Below are 26144 nucleotides of genomic sequence, written 5' to 3'. Positions count from 1 at the left end.
TAATGAAGTGAAGGTAGAGCAAATTGAAGATGACAGTAATTCAGGGGTTGCAGTATTGGCATGGAGCCCATTAACAGCATCATTTTACATTACGGGATCCGTGCAGTAGATGCATGAAGCATTTGTTCCATGTGGCATGACTCTCCCTTTGGGGCTTTTCCTCAGACTCGGACTCCTTTCAAGAGTCTCACTGGGCTCATTGTTTTTCTTCCTAATTCCGCTTGTGATACCTTTCACCAGCCTGTTTATAAGGTGCACGATACAATAGTGTAATTCCGGCATTTGGAGTATTTCAGACTTCAATATGAAAATGAAATACTGGATATTATTCTACTTTAGACATCCTGAAATTAGACAACTTGACAGTCTAATCTTATGACTGTGTTTATTTAGTCAAATCTAGTTTTGAGGAACTGTGGAAAAAGCATCAACGGGTAATTTGATGTGGACCTCTACCCTGTTACCATTTCAGGCTTTTAAATCCTCTAAGCAATCAGTCTTTTAACGAACCACCATGCCTTCCTCAACCATGATTGCGGATGCATTTCGTATTCTGGGATGCGATTGGGTGGATGTGGGCTTTACCACCAACCGAGAGCCTCTCACTTGCTCTCTCCAAAGACTCCATAACACTGGTCTCAGCCGTCCATTAGAGTACTGACAGGAAGGCAATTATTCTCAATGCCTGTGGTTTATTCTGATGAACTCTCTGTGTTGCCGTAAGAAAAAAATATGTAGACTCAAAGCTGGGAGAAAAATAGGAATTTTGTTTTGTTCCCAAAACAAAACAAAATTCCTATTTTTCTCCCAGCTTTGAGTCTACACCATCGTTCTACACATCATGTGAACGATGGTGTTCAGGCATTAGTTGTTCTGCTGTGGATTCTAGTGAGTCAGATGCCCTGCTTTCTGTTTATTTGAAGGGCATTTCACAGGCACATGAGGGATTAAAAGCACCTCTCATGCTCGACCAGAGGAAGGTGATTTCAGGGATGGTTTGACCAGCAGGAAGTAATAGTGGGTAGTGATGAGCTGGGAAAGATTAGAAAAACAAATTCTGCTTTCAATTATGCAAAAGGTTCAGAAGATACAGAGCGAGATCATTCTTTGTACAAATGCAGAGAATGAAAATCAATTTATCGGCGTGCTGAGCCATTTTCCAAATGGAAACGGCGTAAATGAACAATGCAAAGTATCCTCTCAAGTCAGTCTTGGCCGTCCCCGCTGATTGAGTAAAATACGAAAAAGGAATATTGATTACCACATCTGACCGTGCATATCTATAGTGCTTTAGAAAAAGTCAAGGGGATTGACTGTATTAGCTATGACAGCTTCCCTATTTGAAGGAGTTTTAATGCAAAATAATAAATTGTCATAAAAATGAGACCTCAGTAAGATGCCACATTATTTAGCAGAAATAAAACAGAGGATGATAGCATGGTGGCACAGTGAGTAGTGTTGTTGCCGCAGAGCTCCAGGTTCCCCAGTTTCATCCTGAGCTTGGATTACTATCTTTGTGGAGTTTTTACATGTTCCCCCCACGTCTGTATGGGTTTCCTCCGGTTTCCTCCTACCTCCAAAAAACATGCATGCAGGTGGATTTGGATATGATAAATTCCCCCTAGGTGTGAATGTGTGTTTATGGTCCCCTTGAACAGATGTGTTCCAAGGATAGACTCTGGATTCAACATGACCCTGACCAGGATAAGCGCTTGCTGAAGATGGATGAATATAGATTGTGTACATAAAGAGAATGTCTTCAAGTATCATGATATGACATTTTTGTCATATCACCCATCCCTCATGTTAGTCTTGTCATTTTTTGCTTGTCATAAATGCACAGATTCTATTTCTTATATGCACTTAGAGGCACTTTGTGACCCAAAGTCAGTCCTTAGGCATGACTGGCTAAATTTCTATTACACACACAGAAGGATAATGAACAGAAGCTGAGATCAATCATGCATGTAGCTGTACTGTAGTTATAGTGTAGCTGCATTTCCCTAAAGGACAGCTTTAATGTAGAGTAACTTGAAGGTTCCCCCCCATACTTCTCATGTCAAAAAGAGAACACAAATAAAAAGAGAAATGCAAAGGAATACATATAGTGTATATAATGTGTGCTGTTATAGGAAAATCAAGCACAGTCTTTTTTTTTTAATTACTCTCTCTTATAGCACATCAATTTGCTTGTGATTACATTTATTTTTATTAAGGACATAATGTCAATTTATAGGTATATTTATTGTTGTTGAATGTGCAAAAAACTAGTTAGTTCCCGTTATCACTTAAGTGTTGACATTGGAAACTCCTTCCAAAAATGTTGTATAAACATCTTCCTACAGAAACCTTCACCATATCAGTGATTATTTGTTTTCTTTGCTAAATAGCAATAAATAAATAAATAATGAATTAAATACAATGGAAAAGGTATAGCAAATATATATATATATATATATCAATATATATATATAACTCAACAAAGGCACAAAAGGTGGAAAAAAAACATCCAAAGAAAATCTGATATTGCAAAACAGTTTTTTGTTTGCACTGTCTAAAAATTTTTGCCACTCAGTGAGCCGTCATGTTTGATCACATAACACATGAGTATGAAGCATTTACAGACAAGTGTTTCACATAGTTACAGTCAGAATGTGCCGAATGAAACTATAAAAGACATAATCAGTGCAATAGAGAACAAAAATGCTTATGGAGGAAAAGAGGGAATTGTACTATACACACTCGAAGTTGATCAAAATAATTGTGACGTGGAACATGTGATCGCAGACGTGGGGATTATGAGAGAGGCTTCCTGCGCAGAGGCTGTCTACTGTACTGCACAATAACGGTTAAGGGGAAAATCTTGCTGAGAGGGCAATTTGTATTCTGATGAAAGAGGATGTGTATTTTTAGAACCCTCCTCATCCAGACAGGAAATGGGATAGCGGGCTCCATAATGTTTCATATAAAATACTTTCTCAAATATTTTCCTTTCCCTAGTGTTGCATGCCGTTTCCCAAGCCCTTGGGTTGGATATTTTACACTTGTGTACAGAGTAGGAACACAGTGGGTATTATTGTTTCTATAATAAGCATTTGATTCTTGCTGCGTTATTCACTGTAAAGCTGAACATTTTGATTTAGGCTAGGTAAAAACAAATCTTATTTCCTTCATTTACAAAATGCAGAAATACGTCGTCATGTTTCATGCAAGGATCACAAAGAGCAAACAACATACTTGTTATTTTTCACATTTATTAAAGGGAGCCTCCATGTTCAGTTTCTGTGCTTAATTTTATGACCTCTTTGAACTAAAATTAGACATTGTGTTCTATCTCAAAATAAAAAGCACATTAACTGCACTTATTTCCAAAAGTGACCATGATGGCCTCCTGAATCATTCAGCTCTCTCTCTCTCACACACACGCTCTCGCTCTCATTCTCTCTCTTTCTCTCTCATTCTCTCTCTCTCTTGCCTGTTCTCTTATCGACTGAATAACTGTTTGTCATTAAGCTCATTGCGATTTCAGCACTTGCTGAGCATGTTTGCTTGCTTCTCTTCAGAAACATGATTGAAAACAGGACAAGAAGGTTCAAAGGCTAAAATAGCTGGAGTCTGAGTGCTCCTTTTAAGGAGGATGGAGTTACAGACGGACGGGAAGTAATCAGCTGTGTACGCCAGCGGGCGAAAAAAATACTGCCTCGGATTTGTGCTGCAGTGGGTGAGAAATGTTCTGTGTGAGCCGGTTTATTTGATTTGTACAGCCTTTATTGGATTTTTATGCACTTTGCATTTATATTGCATCATGTTGCAAACTTTCTAAATTCTAATGGTCTCTATGTCTCTAAATGGTCTTTAAAAGTTTTGTATTTAAAATAGACCAAACAAAAAAAAAAAGCTATAATTACTAAGCTCTCTGTCTTTTGGGAAGGAGCTTTATATATTTACTTTTATATATACTTTTGATTAAGTTGTTTAAATACCTGGCAGAGGACAAGTATGGAATCAAACATATAACATTCTGTTATAGGAAAATGGTCAATGATGTGATTGATTAGTTTCCAATAACGGCATGTCCTGAAGTGTTTTATTCCTCTTATACCTCAGCAATTTGACTACAAACACATAATACTTTTTTTTCCAGTCTGCAGTTACATTTAATGTTGTGTACCGTCTGCAAAATAGGGTTGTTTATGTTATTACTGAAGTTATAGCAGCTATTAAATAGTTGTTCCCTCACAAGATTCTCTTTTGGATTTCTCTTTGTGTTCATAATACAAAAACGTAGCTTGTCGTACTGCAGAGAAACCAGAATGAGCAAAATTGTCTGACACTTACAGATGATGGAAAACCTACTGTTACAAATTGTAGGCCCTTGAGGCTCCTTCCAAAAATGTTATATAAACATATTTATACAGAACTATACGGTAAACAGTCATACTTTTTATTTGTATAATAACGGCATGTTTTGCGTGTTTATTATTAGGCTTAGATTATGTACATTTTCATCATACAAGTCAATGTAAATTAACCTTTACTATAGAAATGATTATTTATTAGGGTACTAATGTAAACTGCACTACTGTAAGAGCCGTGTTATAGAAAATTATACCTTCACCGGTGCTTGGTATTTAAATGATTATAAATATGACCACAGTGTATCTGGGCCACTTCTTAATTTATGTGCTTCTATCATAACTTCTATCATATCTCTTCATTTCACTCTGTGGAGAGCGTGACTGCCACCTCAGTTGTGCTTCTTCAGGTGTGAGGAAAAAGTGTTTTTTTGTCAGACCGCCATGGCTCGAGCCAGTGTAAGTGTGTCAGACCAGGGGCGGGGTGGCCCTGCGAGTCCATCCTGTAGGGGCCGGGCACCGGAGTTTCGTTTCAATAAGAGCCTGGGGAAGTGAGAGATCTGTTGTCCTTGACCTGTGTACCACTTGCACCCAGCACATGAGGTACGCTAGAGAGTCCTCTGAGTCTGCCAAGCCTTTTGTGTAGAGAATTCAAAACGGAAAGGAATACGCTGATTCCACAGCTGAGATTAAGTGCTGTGATTGTGCTGATTGTGGATTGGATTTCAATCTCAACAGAAGTAAACAAGGTGATTTAAGCACAGTTGTCCATCATCAACAAATATCTTTAATGTTTCCTTGAAAAATATGACAGCGTTGCAGTGGGTTAATGGAATAATTGAAGGAATTGAAAAAACAACAAGAACAAAATGTAAGTTCAGGTACATCGTCACAGGCTGAGTCATACAGCGCTGGACTTGGAAAAAACAATTGGACTGCTCTTTACTGATAAATTGTTCTGACTGAAATAGTGGTGAGTCAGAACTGCTCACCCTGCCTCAGAGCTTACCTCTTCAGCTGTACACGGACTACGTTAATGATAAAATGAAAAAGGCTTATTGATGAAATGATAAATAACTGCCACACATGCGTTGTGTTGCCTTTTACTGTGACATGACATACCCAAGAGAACAAATGAAGCTTCTGCAGAAGACAGCCATCATCCATTACTTTGCATACTTTGCTTGTGCTTATGGCAATATGGCATATTAGAATCTTCAGGTATAAAACTATTTACTTTTTATTTATTTATTTATTTATTTATTTATTTATTTTTATACATAGGATTGTGTGCACAGCTATTGCTAGTGCCACATCTAAGTAAAAAAAAAAAAGTTGCTGTATTACTGTTATTGACTGACAGATGGTTTGCGAGCTGATTGCCGATAAACTTGATCAGCTGCCTCACTAATAAGATCAGCATTGCTGCAGAATGCTAATTGTGTCCTAATTGCAAGCTGGTACATTGAGAGCTGTCAGCTAAATACTAATCAGTGGAATTTACACCTGCAAAACTCCAAAAGCAGATAACGAGAGAGATTTCCTCACAAATTTCCTGTCATCTTAGCTCATTTTGGCTACTTGGCTAATGATTCAGTCAAGAGTATTATCATTTATGAATACTGTTTAGAAATGCTGTCACAAATCTTGTCAAGTTAGTTCCTTGCTTATGTGGCTAGCATTAGTATAGATTATGAACTTGGCTCAAAGTAGTCTAGTGTTAGCAGTGAAGAGTATGAATGTTTATAAATATGACTTGGAAATCATGTTAGCTTATTTTAGCTACTTGGCTTGAGTGAGGATGATGAACATTTATGAATACTAAAAAGCTCCTGTCACAAATCCTGTCAGGTTAGCTCATGCAAGCTACTTAACATTAGCGAAGATTATGACTTTAACTCATGTTAGTGAAGATTATTAACATTTCTAAATATTAGAAATTCTGACAGAATAGTTAATGTTAGGTTGTAGGTTAGCCTTAGCAGTGAGAATTGCAAACTTTTATGAATAAACATCAGGAATAAACATCCTGTTAGAAATCCAGTCAGGTTACCTCATGCTAACTATCTGACTAGCATTAACAGTGTAGATTATGGACGTTTATGAATATGACAAAATTATTTTCAGAAATTCTGTCAGGCTAGGTCATTTTAGCTAACCAGCTAAGATATTTGTGAAAATATTGTTATGAGCTCTATGAATCATATCAAATCTGATCTTCCTCCATACTGGAGGGCTTCCATATATAGACTCAGCAACACACATACTGAGACCTGCTGTCATTTAGGCTACATAAATAGACAATTTAAAGGGCAAACAAGAGAAACCTTGAAAGCATTTTGTGCTGAATCTATTACACATTTTCCCTCCAACTCACATTTATTCCAAAGAGATTAGATGCAATGACTCAGGCCTTTGGCAAATATACAGTCCCCTTTGAAAGAATGGGAAGGATAAAGCCAATTTGTTTGTTTTTTGCTATACACTGAAGACATGTGGCTATGAGGTCAAAAGATAAATTTGAGATGATTGATCAGAATTTCAGTTTTCATTTGCTGATATTTGCACCTAGATGTGTCAAAGAACTTGCACAATGCATAACTGAACGATGCACCTTTTGTTTGAACCCACCCATTTTACAAGTGATCACAAATATTGGAACATACTTGAAACTGCCCAGGTGTTCCCTGTTAGACTGCATATTTAAATAATTAATAGCTCTCAACATCTACTCTTGGTTTGTGCCCTTGGTTTTGCCTGTGAAGACTGCATTTGTTGTTAAAAAGGAGCTGTCTGTGGTAGAAAAGCAAGCCATTTTGAACCTGAGAAAAGAGGGGAAATCGGAGCCGTTGCACAAGCATTGGACATACCAGTACAACAATGTGGAATGTCCTGGAAAAAGAAAGAAGACACTGGTGTACTAACAACCAGACATGGAATAGTTCGGCCAAGGTAAACAAAAAAAAGCAAGACAATGAGTTCAAACACACTGCCAACACAACAGAAGACTTCATCACTGGGAAAAAAAGTGGAATCTTTTATTCAACCAAGTCAAGCAGTCAACTAAGTCAACCACCAGACCTTGACCCAGTTCAGCATGAATTTCACCTCCTGAAGATGAGACTGGAGTGAGAAACCCCCAAAACAAACAACAACTGAAAGAAGCTGCAGTACAAGCCTGGAAAAGCCTCACAAAAGAAAAATGCAACAGTCTGGTGATGTCATTGGGTTGTCAGCTTGATTCAGGTATTGCAAACAAGGAATATGTAACCAAATATTAAGTGTTATTTACTTTAATTTACTTTAAGATCTGTTCTTATACTTTTGCTCACCTAAAAATTGGGTGGTCTGCCATCAAAGATGCCATGTTCTAAGTTGTTTAACACATCTAGATGTAAATATCAGCTAGTGAAAGGTGAAATTCTGATCTATCATTTCATATTCAGATTTTTATTTCAAACCTAAATGTCTTCAGTGTATAGCAAAGACAAAAGAGTTGGCCTTGCTGTTCCAGTATTTTCAGAGGGGACTGTATTATTTTTGTATATGAAACTTTATCATTGTCCCTCTGAGCAAACCATGTTTTCTTGCCCCTCACACAGCCGAGTCATGACCTCATTCTTCATGAAAAAATGCAGTCTGTAGGAAGCCACAGGATTCTCCACTAGGCTGCGAGGTGATGATGGATGTGTTTATGTCTTACCTCTGTAGAGAAATGGGGCAGTCACAACATAGCAGGCAGAAGACTGGCATCCTGAAAGGAAAATGGGAGCTCAGCAACTGTTACTCTTTTGAGTTGGAAAGCAATTGTGCGAAAAGTTTGCATCCCTTTAGGACAAAATAATGATGACAAAGAAATGTCATTTATAGCAATAAGATATTAACATGCTCAGTTCCACAGATGTTGCTTCATTATCACAGTAAGAAAATTGGACAGATGTTTAGATATTTTTTAGGGAAATCAGAAAAATGATATCAGTTCAATAGCTTTCCTCTCCCTGAAACATTATTCCTATGAGTTGTGTGCTGTTGTGATATCACAGAGGGACATTGCTGGTGCAGTTACAATGGCATTTAAATAGAAGAAATATTTTCTCGTTCAACTAAACATCATCAAAAACAAATGGGATAACAGCCTTGTTTCGCTGTTAGTTCCTAAAAGCAAAAGAGCAAGAGCTTCTTTTCTCACTTACCATTTTCCAGTGATGTTCAATATCATATTGATGAGAAATCCAATGTAGAAGTGGTGGAGACGAAACACATTGGACTCAACGATCCAGAATGTGATGCAGCTATATGGTGTTTCAACAGAGACTCAGCAAGTTAGTGATCTATAAAATGACAAGTGCAACAGCAGTGATGGTGGTCTTAGCAAAAAGCTTAAGCTTTGGAACCTGATCTGTTTGAGAAAAGTATGCAGATGAGGAGGCAAGAGAGCTGGCCAGACAAAAGGACTGAAGCACTGCTGTATTGCTCTCTTTAGTTAGTAATCAAAGAAGGACTAAATCTCACTGGCACCACTATCAGCAGGTAGTCAACTGACTTTGTGGGTAATATAGAAAACATTACTTAGAGGGAAAATAGACCAACATGTCTAAGTTTAAATGGGGGGAAAAAATCAACCCAAAATTTCATTGTTGGTCAATTAATTTTTTATTGATTGTTGAACTGTCTATTAAAGATTGTTCTTTGGAAGTGGGGCTGTTTCGGGTGAGTTGGGAGGAGAATCTGAACCTGCTATTCTTAATTTTCTTCAGTCCAAAAGAGATGTTTCATGTTAATATATTGTATTGAATTTTGGTATTCAGCAAGTTAATAAGCAAATGGGAATTCTCCACTAGATCCAAAGAAAACCACTCTGATGAAGAAGTTACATAAAATCCAAATAAGCTTTACAGATCTTTATTTGAAAGGGTTTAAACAATGTTTTTCGTACTTGTTCTATGAACCATAAACAATTACTGCATATGCACCTGTGGAACAGTCCTTAAGACACGAACAGTTTACAGGCAGCAGGCAATTAAGGTCACAGTTACAATAACTTAGGACACTAAAGAGACCTTTCTACTGACTCTGAAATACACCAGAAGAAAGATGCCTAACTGCAATGTCTGTAATGTAAGATGACTAAGACAGTGCTACAGGGAGACAGGAAGGACAGCTGATCGTTCTTGCAGTGGAAAATGACATGTAACCATGTGTCCCCCCCTAGACGTGTTCGAGAACTTGCAAGTGCCTTGGTAGAAGAGTGGAGAAACATCTCACAGCAAGAACTGACAAATCTGGTGCAGTCCATGAGGATGAGATGCACTGTAGTACTCAAAGCACATACTGACTGTTACTCTTAACATTGACACCCCCCCCCCCCCCTGCATTCATGGACTCATTATTCCATTTCTGTTCATCAAATGTCTGTGATACTTGTTCAGTTTATGTCTCACTTGTGGAATCATTTCATATTATTGCAAATGTTTGCCCATGTTAATGTGTATACATGTTATGTGTGTGGTGTGTGTGTGTGTGTGTGTGTATATATATATATATATATATATATGAAATATACACATACATAAAAAATACATGTTCTATGTTTCATACTCTTATTTTCTTACTACCACACCCCCTATCTTGTGCAAGCATGCTCTTCCGCTTTACTGTCTCCATGATATAAAATTCAGTTTCTTTATGAATCCCTTGTTCCCTTGCTGAAGTTACAGTGTGGTGATCACTCACTAGATCACGCACTTTACCAGAGACAGGCTTTTTACAATATCCTTTGGGAAAACAAATGCAATTCAAGCAGGCTTGGTACTCAGTGCTTATGTTCAGAGCATTAGCAAATGGATAAGAGGGTGATTTATTTTTTCTTAGCCCATCTATCTATCCATGCGTCTAACAGTCTATCTACAGTGTGTATTATGTATGTATGTATGTATGTGTTATATATATATATACATATATATATATATATATGTGTGTGTGTGTGTGTGTGTGTGTGTGTGTGTGTGTATATATAAAATATGGTTTTATTTTTTTCTCTCTATGTGATGAAATCCTGTTCCTATCCCTGGGTGTGCATCTATGAAGTCCAACAGGCATCTGCTTGTGACTCAGTTCCTGTTGCAGAACTCATAGTACTGGACCAAGCAGATTCACCCTGCTGATGTGCTCACTAATGGGGAGTTATTAGTGGAAATTGGTCAGTCTTGCTTTATTATGAATATTTATCAAAAAAATGCTAATGTGGTTAACAGTGAATGAATGCTAGCAGAGTATAAAAACAAGACATTAGCATGCCCATGTCAGTGCCAGGGTTTTGTGTCCTGCTAGGCTGTCTTAACTGCTAACACATCAACATGTTTAAAGTGGTGACTCTAATATCTGATTTGCTCAAAGACAGCAAAGGTGTTTGGGGCATTTTGACTGGTCATACCCAGAGTGGTGTTGATTATTGACGATGTCATCAACTTCCATGTACATTAATTCCTGGTTAGGGAAAAAAAAAATACTCTAAGCCCTTTAGAGAATATAAGACATCTAATTTTGTGCTTTTGAAAGTCATATTGTGGCTTTCTAGATCATTGGTGGTTCATCTGTATTATGATATCTGCTCTGATATGATAATTGTCTACTGTTAAACATGATCACTTTTGTGAAGTCTGCAGGGAATCATTGCTCTGTATTTGACTTACTCAGAACATAGCAACCATAGCAATGAGAAATGTCTCACTCAAATGATCATAAACGTCAAACAGAAGAAGCAACAGGGCTCATCAGACATACAAAGCAAGCTACATAGAAGTACTGTTATGATTTGAGATCTATTGCCAGCCAGAGACTAGCTTGATTGGTCCTGAAGAATTAATTTTCCACCGCATCACTTGAATTCTTTGAAAATTTGTTATACATACAGTATTGAAGACTTAGTCCTTGCAAACCTTTTTTGTGCTTTTACAGATACTCAACATTTTAATTCATGAAACCATTTGAAACTAATGATTGTTTAAAGTTTACAGAACATTGCACACAATGATTCCAATTAAACAGCTGGAGAAAAAAACTATTTGCTCTATTAACAGCATACACCAACTTATAATTAATTAAATGTAATCATATTGCATTTTTAAATGTTAGAATTTAAGCATATTTGTCAAGGGTGCTAATAATTGCATAGTTGATTTTAAAGAAAGAGAAAAAGTAAATATGTTGGAATTGAGAGTTACTTAAATCGAATATAGTGGTTTAATTGGGAACATCCACTATTGCCATTTTGTTTCTGTAACTCAGAATTATAAGCTTCTATGTGACTTTTTTTGGCCAAAATTAATTAATGCCATTATTTACATGCCACTGAACATATGTCAGGTTTTATACCAAAATATTATTTATTATTATTATTACTTATAGTGTTAAAACCTTGTGGTTCAATATTTTAAAATCATAAAATTGTAATTTAGAACCATATAAATACAGGACTTTGAAATGATTTTGTAATTGAGCAGATTTTCACTAGCTGATATTTTTTCTCTGAGACTCAGATATTCTGATGGCAATAGTAGCTACAGTCATGTGAAAAAAATAAGTACACCCCATGGAAACTGTTTTTATTATTTATTATTTTTTAATACATATTTGGACAAGCAAACATTTGATCCTCTTTGAAACAGTGCCTATTAATAAAGTTGATACATTCATCATCCCTTCAAATCCATAAAATTTGAATCAGGTGTTCAAGATTGGGTGCCAGTGATTAGAACGTGCTTAGGGAGTGCAGGTGGAACCTGTCTTATTTATACCCCTCTCATATGTAGTGTCTGGTGTTCCCTTTGTTATTGAGGTGTGTGGTGTCATCATGCCAAGATCTAAAGTGTTCTGTAAGGCCTTCAGAAAAAAGGTTGTGGATGTCTATTAGTCTGGAAAGGGACTTAAAGAGATCTCCAAATTATTTGAAATACATCATTCCACTGTAAGGAAATCTGTCCAGGACTGGTCGTCCTGGCAAATTCAGCCCAAGAGCAGACTGTCTGATGCAAAAAGAAGTCTCCAAGAACCCCCAAATTTCCTCACAGGATCTGCTAGTAAGTCTTGCAGCTGTTGGTATCAAAGTGCATGCTCCTACAATCAGAAAAAGATTGCACAAATTGCAAGACTACAGTTTGCCAATGAGCATATAGGCAAAGACAAGGGCTTTTGGAATAATGTGCTCTGGACAGATTAATCCAAGATAGAGTTGTTTGGCTACAGTAACAGCAGACATATTTGATGCAGAGCAAAGAAAACTTTTCAGGAGAAGTACCTCATACCAACTGTGAAGCACAGTGCAGGAAATGTTATGGCTTGGGGTTGCTTTGCTGCCTCAGGGACTGGACAGCTTGCATTCATTGATTCAACTATGAATTCTGCATCATATGAAAGAGTGCTTGAAGATAATGTGAGGCCATCTGTCTGAAAGTTGAAGTTGAATGAAAGTGGACATTTCAACAAGATAATGATCCTAAGCACACTAGCAAATCCAACAAGGAATCAAAAAGGATAAATTGAGGGTTATGGAATGGCCTAGTCAAAGCCCTTATTTGAATCCCATTGAAATGTTGTGGGGGGACTTGAAACGGCAGTAAATACAAGAAAACCGTCAAACATCTTGCAACTGAAAGAATATTGCATGGAAGAGTGGTCAAAAATTCCAGCAAGCCGATTTCAGAGACTGGTGGAAAATTATGCAAAACGACTACAAGAAGTTATTTCTGCTAAAGGGGTTAATACTAGCTTCCAAGGCCAAGGGTGTACTTACTTTTTCCACAGAGAAATATCACATTTATTAATGTTTTTGATGAATAAATGATTGAAAAAGCTATTTTTTTCTGTGGCTTTGTTCAAGTATATTTGAAACGGGTACTGTTTCAAAAATGTTAAAATGTTTATTTGTCTAAATATGTCAAAAAAGCCATCAATTTCCATGGGGTGTACTTATTTTTTTCACATGACTAATTAGTAGGAAGTTCTCTCTTTTTAAAAATGAAATTTGGATTGTTTTCGCTCCATGCAGTGGTGCTTGTCTTTCTCTGGTTTGGTGCTGAATGGAGGTCACCATTCCCTCTTTGCTTGACCCACATGGAAATAGAAAGGACCTTTAAAAGTTCCTCAATGGAAGCATGTGTGCATTTGACCCAATTCTTCTGCCTTCTTCAAAAGCTCTGTTTAAATGATACCTGCACTAATTAAGTAAAATGTTCTGCCTGTACTTTAGTATGCATTTCCTGTGGTTGCACCTTGGAATTATAAGGTTTTATCTGGACAGCTGTGGCTCAGGTAGTAGAGCGGGTTGTTCACTAATCGTAGGTTTGGCGGTTCGGTTCCCGGCCCACATGCCGAAGTGTCCTTGGGCAAGGCACTGAACCCCAAGTTGCTCCCGATGGCAGTTTGGCGCCTTGCGTGTGTGGGTGAATGAGAAAATGCTTTGTAGAACCATTAAGGTTAAAAGGTGATATATAATTGTAGATTATTTACCATCTATATGACTCTTTTTTTTTCTCCCAAAAATGAATTCATGTTATAAATACATTGATTACATGCCATTCAATATATGTGTTTTACACCAAAATATTGTTTTATAGTATAATAATTGTTAAAGTTGAAGGTCAGAACATTATAGCCCAGTGTCATAACATCTCAAAGTTGCCAGATAGAACCTTAAAATGATATAATACATGCCCTTAATACATGTCTTAATACATGCCCATCAGCCTTTAATCAGAATTTCGTCTTAATTTGAAAGGATTGGACCCAATTAAAGAGACCGCTCTGGCAACAGGCCTAATCATTATTTCTCCAAATGATTCCAGGCAGCTGCAGTTATCCACCCGCTCTCCTGCTAATACCCCATCCTGCTTTTAGCCATGACACACACCAACACACTGTGCATCAGAGGTCAAACAGCCTCCAGTGAGAGTCGACCTCTGATTATCAGTTTTCCATACGCTGCGCAGGGGATGGTAACCCCGTCATGATGATAAATATTGTGTGCGTGTCATGCGAAGGCAGGTTGTGATTATAACAATCAGTATTTTCTGTTTCCCTGTGAGAGCTGAACTGAGCTGGTTTGATAACAGGGCACTCTGACTGATGCGTTTGTAGATGCATGAACCTGAAGGGGCGGGTGGCGTGGGGTGTTCACGGCATACAGCTGCACGTCCATCCATCTGCCTACATTTGGAACATTTATGCCCACACATGGTTCTCTCTCTCTCTCTCTCTCTCTCTCTCTCTCTCTGAGTAATATCCCTTAATTCACTTTCAATCATTTGTTCCCCAGTGTAATGAGACTGAGGGATGATCATGCACCTCTGTTTTTGCACCTCATCTGACCCTGGAAGGTCATTTCCATCCAGTACATGTTAAACAAAAACTGTTCGAAGCTTTCAGATCAGCAAACTCTCTCCACACTCTTATCCTTTTGACGAATAGACAGCTAAGATTGGCAAAAGTCCCAACTGAGGAATTAAGTGAAGACTGCAAAGTGAGCTGTTATTCTCACCCTGACTGGAGGGACTCACCCACTGAGGACACAGCCTCATTCTTATTTTTACCACCTTCATTACTATTCCTTCTTCCTTCATCTCTTTCTGCCTCCATCACTCCCTACCTCTCCTTCCCTCCCATATGAGCCGTCTGTGAAATAAATGCCTCAGTGATTTAGGTCGGGGCTTGACCCGCGCTGGCTTCATTAATAGCTGTACCTGCTGGCAGTGTAAAGACTGGAACAGCACAGTGATCCAGGGCTGCTGTAACATTATATGCTGTCAGAAAGAAAAAGATACTCTAGAGGTGTAAATGTAAATGTTCAACAGTGAACACTAAGGCAGGCTGCATCGCACAACCACATCGTTGATTATCTTCCTATCTCAGCATGTCCTATCGTCTTTTATTCCTTACTTAGTTGTTAACTTAAATGTTAATGAAGTGAATTTTATATTTCTACATGGAATATTTTTGAAAATATCTGTGGAAATGCCTTGACAGAGTTAAGTAGGTCTTCTGCCAAACTCTGTCATAACAATGTGAGTTTCATGCTACTATTTCTAGGAATTTCTGAAAACCAACAACACCGTAATGAAAGAGCTTTCAAATTCAAATGACTGGATTTGCTGTTTAATATTACACCATTATTTGCCTTGCACCAAAAGTATACAGAGCTACAAAGTCATGACGGTTAACTTAAGCAGCCTGGAAAGTATCATAGCACAACCTTATGTCAACAAAAATCTAGGTGGTATGTCAGTTTCACTGTCGAAAGCAGTCTTTGTCACCTGATACCTAAGAATAAGCTTTTCAGTGTTTATATAGTTTTTTTTTTTTTTAAATCAATTTTCAAGTAGGCTTTATAAACACCAATGTTTAGTGAAGTTGCATCTTAAATGTATTTAAATAACTTCATTTACAGTTCATGGAAAAGTTACCACAGCAGTGACAAACTTTATGCCCTGACAGATATAGTTTAGCACAATTTTGTGAGTGTACATGCAGCTCAGACTAAGGAAGAGCAGGACAGGCAGGCTGCCTATTTCTGCAGGGGATGTTGCAGAGGGTTTTCAGGAAAAGAGTCAGCTTTGTCTTCTAAGGGATCAAATACTATGTGATATTGTAATATTGGTGCAGGGATTGTGTGTGTACGTGTGTGTACGTGTGTGTGGGCATGTTTTCTTGTCTTTTTATTCCCACAAGGATAGGAATATCTGACAGTTTTGACCTTGTGGGGACATTTGACTGGACCCCATGGGGAAAACTGCTTTTTGCAGCTTTTAATTTAAAAAAAGATTTCTTTTTGCTTACCGAGGTTAAGGGTTAGGTTTAAGTGCAGGCATAGCATTAATCATCTGCATTAGGGCCGCAACAACTACTCGATAATAATTGATATTGATATATTGTCATTATGGATTGGTTGGGTCTGTGACGTCACTGTGGATAACCCCGTCAGTGACGTCACTTCACAACGGTGAAAAACGCATTTCTATGAATAAAACACATCTGAGAAACAGCGGAGGTCGCAGAGTGAGCTGCTGCGGAAAAGTGCACGATCCAGGTCATCCAAAACATGAGAATGTTTTATATTAAGCGCTTCAAACAAACTCATAAGTTTATTAACGTGGCTCATCGTGTCAGACGCTGCGACAGATGTTTAATGTTTTCCAGAACTGTTTTCTTCAGCGCAGAAATGACATTTTTACCCGTATATCCTTATCTGTAAATGTCAGAAATTCACACCAGTATTTCCTTTACATAAAGACTTGTCCTGACAACGAGCGAGTCTCCGTTAAACTTCACTGAATGAGCGAGAGTCTATGCATGCGCGTCAATCAAACAGCGGCAATAGAAAGTAAGCGCAATAACTCTGACTAAATAAAATATGTTGTTTGATGCTATATTTAGCTATATTTACAAACAAAAGTAATTGTATTTTTTATGAGAGCAGTAACTGTAATGGGGTTAGAACATGTCATTGTATATAAATGTAAGAAGTGTCGTACATTTACAGAATAAAGTAACATTACTGTGTTCAGATGAGTGAATGTGTGTTACTGCAGAACATTCAGCCTCTTACCAGTTAACACTTAGTTTGTGCTTTCGTTCATCTTTTTTTAAAAATTAATTTTAATATAGTGATTTAACTTCTGCTGTAAAGCTTGTGGACAGTCACTTGTTTTTTGTTTTGTTTTTGAAATATAATGTTAATATATTTTTTTTAATCCTTTGCACAATATATAGCATAGGCCACACAGATACATTTATTACCCTTTTCCTAGCCTTCAATTTGCACAATGTTTGAAGGACAACATTGGGCAGAATGTGAAATAACAGAAAATAAAAATTGGGCTTTTAATCCAATTAATCGATTAATCAAAGAAATAACCGACCGATTAATCTATTATCAAAATAATCACTAGTTGCAGCCCTAATCTGCATTAATAATTACATAGTGTTTTAATCTTAATGGGCAACAAATGTCCTTGCAAGTATAGGAATAACTGGAAATGTGGAGACATTTAGCTGGTCCACATGATTAACGCTGCTCCTTTAAAGAAACTGCAGCACTTATTGGAGAAAACTAAAAGAGCCAAAAGGTTTCCTTTTGGATAATGAGGTTAAGATTAGGGTTAGATTTAGGTGTAGGCATAGCAGTAATTAACTGCATTAACTATGCTAATGAGAAGGTACTCCTAAGTGCAGTAAGACAGTGTGTGTATGTGTGTGTGTGTGTGTGGCCTGCCATGAAGTTGGAGGAGAAATGTTAGAAAGGGGGGGGTCACCCAAGATAAGAAGCTACTGATTAAGAGAAACGGAATATTGAAAAAGAAGTGCCAATTAAAGAGAAAGCCAGAGGGAATGAAAACACAGCCCAAGGACAGACAACAAGATAAAGGTCAGAGAAAAATGAGAGACACAGGGATAGAGAGAGAACAAAAGTCAGAGATCAGATTGCTTGTCTAATTTCTTATGTTTCTCTAAAATTGATGAGGGATGGGAAAAATCAATTCTGTCTTCTTTTTCCTGCCTTTTTATAGTTGCTGCAATAAGATCCTCTCACTGTGGGAAGCATTTTTACCCTCTCTCCCCAGCGTTTCTGTACCCTTGTCCTAATACTCTGATTTGTTGGTCTACAGTGGCACTCTCGGTCTCAGTCTCAGCACTTAAACCAGCATCTTGTTTATATTTCTAGCATGCAGGGCTCTCCAGCCATCTATCCATCTGTCCATCTATGTAGCACATCACACCGAATCAATATCGTCTGTACTGCTGAAAAGATTTGATCAATAGCCAAGCTTTTTTTCTTACATTGCTGTATTTGAGAGACAAGCTTTTTTGTTCAGTGCACCAAGCACACATATAGAAACGCACCCAATCCAGAATGGCTCCCTGCACATTCCCTACATGTAGTGCACTATGTAGGACTGTGTTTTGGTGGAACTAGTAGAAGTATTAGTAGTAGAAGTGGTGGTGGTGGTGGTAGTAGTAGTAATAGAAGTAGTAGTATTAGTATTATTATTATTATTAGTAGTAGTAGAAGTAGTAGAAGAAGAAGAAGAAGAAGAAGAAGTAGTAGTAGTAGTAGTAGTAGAAGTATTAGTAGAAGTATTAGTAGTAGAAGTAGTAGAAGTAGTAGTAGTAGTAGTAGTGGAAGTAGTAGTAGTAGTAGAAGAAGAAGAAGAAGAAGAAGAAGTGAGCTTTAATGTCATTCTAGCCATATACAGTTATACGGTAGAACAAAATAGTGTTCTTCAGAACTTTGGTGTGATGATCACCAGACAGCTTGTAGTGTAAATTAGGAAAAGTTCAAATAGACAACAAGATACAAGACAATGAACACATGCTGAGCAAGTAGACCCTGTACAATAATGATAATAAGAATTCAGGAAGACAGAAATCTTCAATGTAAAATGAGCCAAGTAAATAGCACGTCTCAAAGACACATCACGTTACATCATCTTTAAGATTTCAGCATGTTATTTTGTTGACATAATTGGTGAGTCATGTTTATTAATATTCAAATATTTATAGTGCCCATATGCTCTGCATTAAGTGAGGAATAAAACACATGCTGGGGTGTTATATGAAAATAATCCATGCCAGGAGGGTGTGATGCGGCCCAATGAGAATCCATTGTCCAAAGTTCAAAGTGCATCATTCCACTTATACCACATATTTCATGTTAGGGAATGTTTGCAAGGCAAGTTAGTTCTTGTTATCGCTTACATTTTAGCAGCTATAAACAGTCATTGCTTTAGCATCCTGTCTCTCTTGAAGTTAACAAGACAAAACAGTTTGCTTGTCATGTTACAGAGAAACTGTAAAGTGCAAACTCCTCTGTCCTGAAGACGGTGTGTGACACTGCAGACTCTTTCTGTAAATGTTTAGTAAACATTTACCATGTCATTGATCAGGATTCTACAGGATTTAACACAAAATCAAGCAAACACTGCAATATTCGCAGGAGCTTACAGTTTTTCAGAATTACTGCAGATTTTACGCAGTTTTGGGCCAAGACGCGTCATATGACTTCGTCACAATGCGCATTCAGCCGAAGCCCCCTTCAATTCACATACATCAAACGTGAGTACAGCTAAAAGGTCTCATTTACCAACAAACATCATTGTGAAAGACAACTTTGTGCAATGACAATTTCCTCAATTCAAGTAGTTTTCCACAAAAAAAGCACAATTAAAAAAAAAAAAAAAGTCATAGCAAAATCAAGAATTCTGGCTGCAATGATCACCAAAAAAAAAAAAAACTCCGCGAAATCCTGTACGGACTGATTGGTTTGACATTTTTCTCTGTGAAAAAAGTTTCTTTAATTAATTAATTAATTAATTAATTAATTAATTAATTAATTAATTAATTATTGTTGTTGTTCTTGTTGTTGTTGTTGTTATCATTAGCCTTAGATTACATGGTACATCTGCCTTACAAGTCCTTGTGTATGAGATGTTACTATAGGAAGAAGTCATTTTATGTTACTGCTGGAACTACTCTCAGAGCTGCTGATATAGAAAATTATTCCACACCTTCTCATTTGAGGACTGACTTGGCTTATTGTTTAATTATTCATCTTAAAGCATTTTATTAAGAATTAAATTGAGTGAATTTAACAGGAAAAGTATGCCATTAATAGAATGAGGAATGCAGCTCTGGGACTGTCTTTAAGAGATGTAGGCAGTCATGCGGTAACCATTCTTACTTCCTTTATAATACGAGCTTATGTTGAGTGTAGCTCTTGCTCAGTTAAATGTTTCAAATTTTTCTGTTTGTCTAGTTCCATTCTTTCAACTCTATGAAGCCACCCCCGGGCCTGTCAGATCCAATCTGTCCACAGTGACGTTACGATATTACTGTACACCCCCCATTATACACCCTTTAACAGCTGGATTAGCAGCCCTTATCCTGACCCACATAGAGGACAGCTGTGTGTGAGATAAGATTGAGTAGAAAGCTTGTCCTGGATGATGAACAGGCTGGACATTTGCTCTGTGCACATGGAGCACCTTGGTTGGAGAGTAGATTACTCATTAAGCCTGGTGCTTGGTACAGAAAATTGAAAGTTGAACGTTTTTAAAAAATAGAAAGCCAGAGCTGAGCTGTAAATTTGAATTGAATTTCCACTACTTTGTGTTTGCTAATATTTTCAAAGAGGCTTTTAAGAGATGAACCTTTCATAACATGGGTCACAAGTAAACAGTCAGATCTGCTTGTAATTTGTTGGCGATTTTACTGTGGAGATGAAAAGCATTTGAGAGGGAAAAAAGTCCTAGTTCCTTCTTTCTACTCTGTGACTCTGGTTGTATTTATGACAGGATTCAGACTGGCTTAAAGCACCTCTTCTAAAGGCATTAAGCAATAAAGATGACTTGGGCTGATGACACTTGGATGACACCTGGGGATACAAGTGATGACATTAAGGCTGTGTGGAGTGCTGCACTTCAGAGTGTATTAGCAGATCTTCTGTGCTGTGGGAATGAATAGCATGTTACACAAACCTGTTAGAGATAGCTTTATGTATTTATTCAATGTCCATCCTGAATATCTGACCAAAACTGTTTCATTTTACGTAGAGGTTTCAAACTAAATCACCATTTGCAGCCTGGCTGAGAACTTAAAAAAGGGTCAAATCATTGATCCAGGCGATTAAAGCAGTGGCTTGTGTACTGAACTCTCCAACATAAGCGCTAGGCCCGACTCCAGTGTAAGCTCCTTCTGCTTTCTGTTTGTTGTGAGTGCTGTCATGTTTTCCCACATTTTCTTCATGTTGCAGCTTTGATCCCTAAATCTAAATCTATCAGCAAAGTCAGAGCCCTTAAGGACTTGGTAACGACAGTGTACATGACGTCTACTGAATCCGTGTTTATGGGAAATCCAATATTCAGCACACCAAACTGGGGTCAAAGATTTAATCGATGTAATTTCACTGGTCAAGAGTGAATGTGAATCTGAGAGAAAAAAGCACAAGTTAATAACAAGCCTCTGTGGTTTATGAGAGTCGTTGCGTAAGAGCTAGAAATCCTCAGAGCCTACTGGACTGAGAGAGCTTTTTATAATTCTCTCCAGAGGCCATGAGGAGGGGAACTGATATAGGACAAGCTATTATTATAATCATAATCATAGTCATAGAAAAACGATCATATTAGAAACAAAGGCAAAGGCTTAAAAAAAGTACTGATTAGTTTGATTGGATTTTATATACTGTAAGGAATTAAAGACCTACAGTGTGCTGTTATTGGAAAATAACAGCACAAAAGACAAAAAACTCCGCTTGTAATGAGTTCGCATCAAACATTTTGGTAAATTACAATGTGTTCATTGTTAGCCTTAGAATATGTGTAGTGTCCACCGTAGATGTTTTCTTAAATGAGTTGTTACTACAGAAACAATAACAAGTATTAATATAAGCCTGTGACATGCCTTGAAGCCAGAACAATTGTCAAAGGAATCAATTAATGAATCATCTTCTGACTCAATCAACTCAGTGCAGAGCACTCAACAGCACAAATCTTTATCCCATCTTTAACTCATCATCAGGGCTACATGAGAAATTTTGCATTGTGCTAGAAGTGTCTGGATCTTTAAGAATATTTGTGAATCACTCCTCCTTCATCCTCCAGCTTTTCTTTCACATGGCTCTCCTCCCGACGCGTCTGGTTTGGGACACGGAGGCAGCGTGGGCGACTGTGTTATTAATTACTGCAGATTCTTGGCTCCTGAGTTGTGACTGGGTTCTCAAAACATGCCATGAAAACATTTGACTCAAACAGCTTTTCCTTCCATATCGCCTTTTGGTTTGATGAATTTTTGAGTCTGTGTAAAAGATACAGGGACATTTTTGAGTTAGCAGAAGAGGATGCAGTGACTTTATTTATAGACACACAGAGAAAAGTGTACACACACTCACAATATTACACTCAGCTCCACAGTTATTGGCATCGTTGATCATCCTTGAATAAGCAAGATGGTTGCAGAAACTCGACATTATGCATAATGAGTCAAATTTTCCATTCAAACAAAAATATTTATTTTTCTTCTATCAAAAGAGTATTATAAGAACATAATAGCCTCAGTAATAGACTTTCTTTCCCAAGAACGTATTTGTAAAAAAAAAAAAAAAATGACAGCCTTAAATATATGAACTAAATGTGTTCAAATTGTCATCTTTGATTAAAAAAAAAGAAGTAAATTGCTCTAATTCTGGAAACTGGTTCCTTTGATGAAATATAAGGTTGCACACATATAAATTCTCTTTATCATACAAATTTCCATGGGGAGAACCAAAGCAACACATAAAATGTGAGAGATGAGAAAGATGATTCTTAACCCAAGTAGTGAATATTAAAATACACAACCATAATTAAAAAAAAAAAAGTTTTGAAAAGGTTAGAAATTTGCCAGGAATAGGACACATAATCATCCTGCAAGGAGGATGGTGAGGGGGGCAAAGTGCAGCCCAGAGATGTCAGTTTCAGATTTGTGCAGTATGCATCTATTTTGTGGTTGTCAAATTTCAAAATCAGCTATTAATTTAATTCAGTTTCAACTCCGTATTATTTGTGTAAGTACTTTTAACAGTAGACATCGTCACGAAGCAGCTTGACAGAAATCTGGATGTAGATTTAGATCCCTAATGAGCAAACCAGAGGAGACAGTGGCAAGGAAAAACATTAAATGCCATGTTTGCAGTGACGACCTCTTTGAAAGGGGTATGGTCAAGAAGTGCTTCCTGAGAACATCTGATAAAAAGCTGCTGAAATTCAAGTAACATTACGGCTACAGTTGGCCTGATGTCAGTTGTGGTGAGGTGATTTATTTATATTTTTATAATCCCCTCAAGAAAAATTTTTTGATAATAGTTTGATAATATATTTTGGTCAAATATAACTCCCCATGTGCATAAGCTCAAAATTCATTCATAATCAGTAAGCACGTTATGGCAGTAGATCCAGAACATACCCCATGAATACACCCCGGATGGGATGCCAGTCCATCGCAGGGTACTGTGCACACATGCATTCACTTATAAGACAAATTAGCATAGACAGTCCACCTACTAGCACTGTTCTTGGGAGGTGGGAGGAAAGACAAGACCTACAAGGACACGGGGAAACCTGAGCTCAGGATTGAACTGGAGCTGTGAGGTGGCAACACTGCCCGCTGTATCCCCATGCTCTCCTAAGCTTAAAATATGAATCAAAAATGAAATGTTATAAAAAACTGCTAATTTTGATCTAGCATGCAATAGAGCTTACCGCATATCAGTAGAGCAATTTAAGATGAGTGGGCTTCTTCCAGTAGTGGGTCTGCCACATAATACTTTGTTTTAAAAAGGGTTTGTGACATCTAATTATGTTTAAATTCTCCTCACGGTAGCTCCTGGTGTCTGGTCCTAATGAAACTCATGCATGGTCTCTGTGCAGTAATGAGGGCTCTTTTCTGTCTGCATGTCTGGTCTTCTCTGCTTATTAAATGTAATGCTCTGTGCCCTAATTGGTATGTTTTTGTTAGCAGGTCTGACCCCGGGGTTGTGTCATTGCTGTGCACACACAGACTCGTCACCATGGGAAAGCAGAACAGCAAGCTCAGGCCGGAGATGCTACAGGACCTGAGGGAGAACACTGAGTTTTCAGACCATGAGCTACAGGAGTGGTACAAGGTGAGATAAATCAGCTGTAAAAAAAATTCTGTATTACAACAAACCTACAGTATATTATTCCTTGACAATAGTGAGACATTTCTAGTCTCCAGCAGCCAAAGGGTCAATAGCCTTTCTGTCACATGGTGGTATTTATGCATATCCTAGATGACACTAGACGACAGCAACATAAAGGCACCTATTTCCCCAGAGATATAGCACTTTAAGAGTACAATATGCTGTTTTGTGTAGTGGTTCTGGGAAATGAGCTGCAGTAAGTGGCTCTGTATCTCAGGGTCAGGACTCTGATATGATGGCCCTGAGGTGAGGCCTTGATGCCTGCTGTAAATACACTGATATATGAATGAATTAGGCAGTGCGTGTTGAAATGGAAGCTACAGTGACTCATGATGTCTAATGGGCTGAAAAGAGCTTAAACACACTGACCTGCATTTTAATTCACAGGCTTTCTACTCAGGGGGTTGAAACGGGGCCTTTTCATGGATTATTCATATGAGGAAATGTTTCTCAACACAGTTCACAAATCCTGTATTATAGTTGATGATTGAGGTGTACTGGGTGAAGGTGGGGCTATAATGGTTAAAATGTGATCTAAATGTGATGTGTTTTCAATCATTCCGCTCTAGTGTGCCACATCACAGCAAAAAGTGTCTTATTAAGATGTATGAAAACCACAGGTATATTTTATCACCCCAGAAGGAGGAACATAGTAAATCAAAGTGCTTCCTGACTGATAAGAGGAAGTCTGCTCTGTTCAGTGATGATACAGACTGTCTGCAAACTTCAAGGCTTTAATAGAAGACTCCATCTGTACCCCAGTTACTGAATTATGTCAAATACACAACTGTATTATATAACAGAAATTCAAATAACTATTATACAATAACTATTACATGTTAACAAGTCACATTTTGCTTACTTAAAGCTTTTTTAATGTCTTTTGGTATCCATAAATGATCAGATCAAATGAATTATACAGTTTTAGAGCTTAATTTATAAATACATCTGAAGAATCTTTCCAAATCAATTTCAGTAATTCTTAATAACAATTAGTAGTTTATAGTTATGCTTTAGAAATATGTTGGCATAAACATTTATTGATAACTTCAAAAACAGCCCTTAGACTTTCAATATAAGTGAGTTCTGAGTAAATTGGTTTTTGGTATCTCTCAGTAGAAGGAAACATATAGAAATTATTGTCCATGGTATTCAAAATTCACTACAGATGAAGGAGATTAGACTGAAAAAAAGAAAATCTTTTTAAAGCTATGGATGAAGATGTTAAGACTTATTTTCCTTTTTCTTTAGGGCTTCCTTAAAGACTGCCCAAGCGGCCACCTGAACGTGGAGGAGTTCAAGAAGATATATGCCAACTTCTTTCCATACGGTGATGCCTCCAAGTTTGCGGAGCACGTTTTCCGCACATTTGACACCAACAATGATGGCACCATCGACTTCCGGGAGTTCATCATCGCTCTGAGTGTGACATCACGGGGAAAGCTGGATCAGAAGCTGAAATGGGCGTTCAGCATGTACGACCTGGATGGCAATGGGTACATCAGTCGTGATGAGATGCTCGAGATTGTACAGGTCAGAGAGCATGTTGAGAAAATTAATGCAAGCATGCATCAATTCATTTTCAATAACCACTTAAATCTAGTCAGGGTCACATGGCCTTGTGCCGCTCATCTCAGCTTAGTCCACCATGTAATTTTTAATTTTGCTTAGCCTAATTATTATATGAATTTGAAATGAGAGATTTTTAAAACAGAATTTTAATTCCAGCAAACACAAACAAACAAAAAACACAGTGATGTTACAGTTCCGGTGTACTTTTTTGTTCTGATGTTCTTCTGCTGATTGTTTGAGTGGCATGTGCTAAAGCAGTTCTGCTGTAATCTGCAATCTGCACGTGCTGAATATGCAAGCTGTTCTGTTATAGATGGGTTTATGTAAATTTTTTGGAAATGCTCTTAATATTAATGCAGTGTTCGCCTCATTTCACCATGTGTTACATCTTTAGCTCCATTGATAAGGCACACAAACACACACACACAAACTCTTTTATCATACTATACTTGTGAGGACCTTTATGCTATGTT

The 26144-nt window shown here is 37.6% G+C and overlaps 1 protein-coding gene across 3 annotated transcripts in view; it reads left to right on the top strand.

The window, feature by feature from the left end:
• Nucleotides 1-26144, top strand: part of hpca (hippocalcin) — a 39397-nt gene that overhangs the window by 5274 nt on the left and 7979 nt on the right. The window contains exons 2-4 of one of the 3 annotated variants that reach the window (XM_017453996.3): nucleotides 10443-10554; nucleotides 23898-24042; nucleotides 25351-25632. In XM_017453996.3, the coding sequence (XP_017309485.2) occupies nucleotides 23947-24042; nucleotides 25351-25632 (378 nt within the window). In that variant the 5' untranslated portion in view covers nucleotides 10443-10554; nucleotides 23898-23946. Of the gene's footprint in view, nucleotides 1-10442; nucleotides 10555-23894; nucleotides 24043-25350; nucleotides 25633-26144 lie in introns of all 3 variants that reach the window. The other 2 variants (XM_017453997.3, XM_017453998.3) reach the window with 2 other exon arrangements.

This window comes from Ictalurus punctatus, chromosome 24 (genome assembly GCF_001660625.3).
Source record: "Ictalurus punctatus breed USDA103 chromosome 24, Coco_2.0, whole genome shotgun sequence".
NCBI lineage: Eukaryota > Metazoa > Chordata > Actinopteri > Siluriformes > Ictaluridae > Ictalurus > Ictalurus punctatus.
This window is presented reverse-complemented; position numbering and strand designations above follow the sequence as displayed.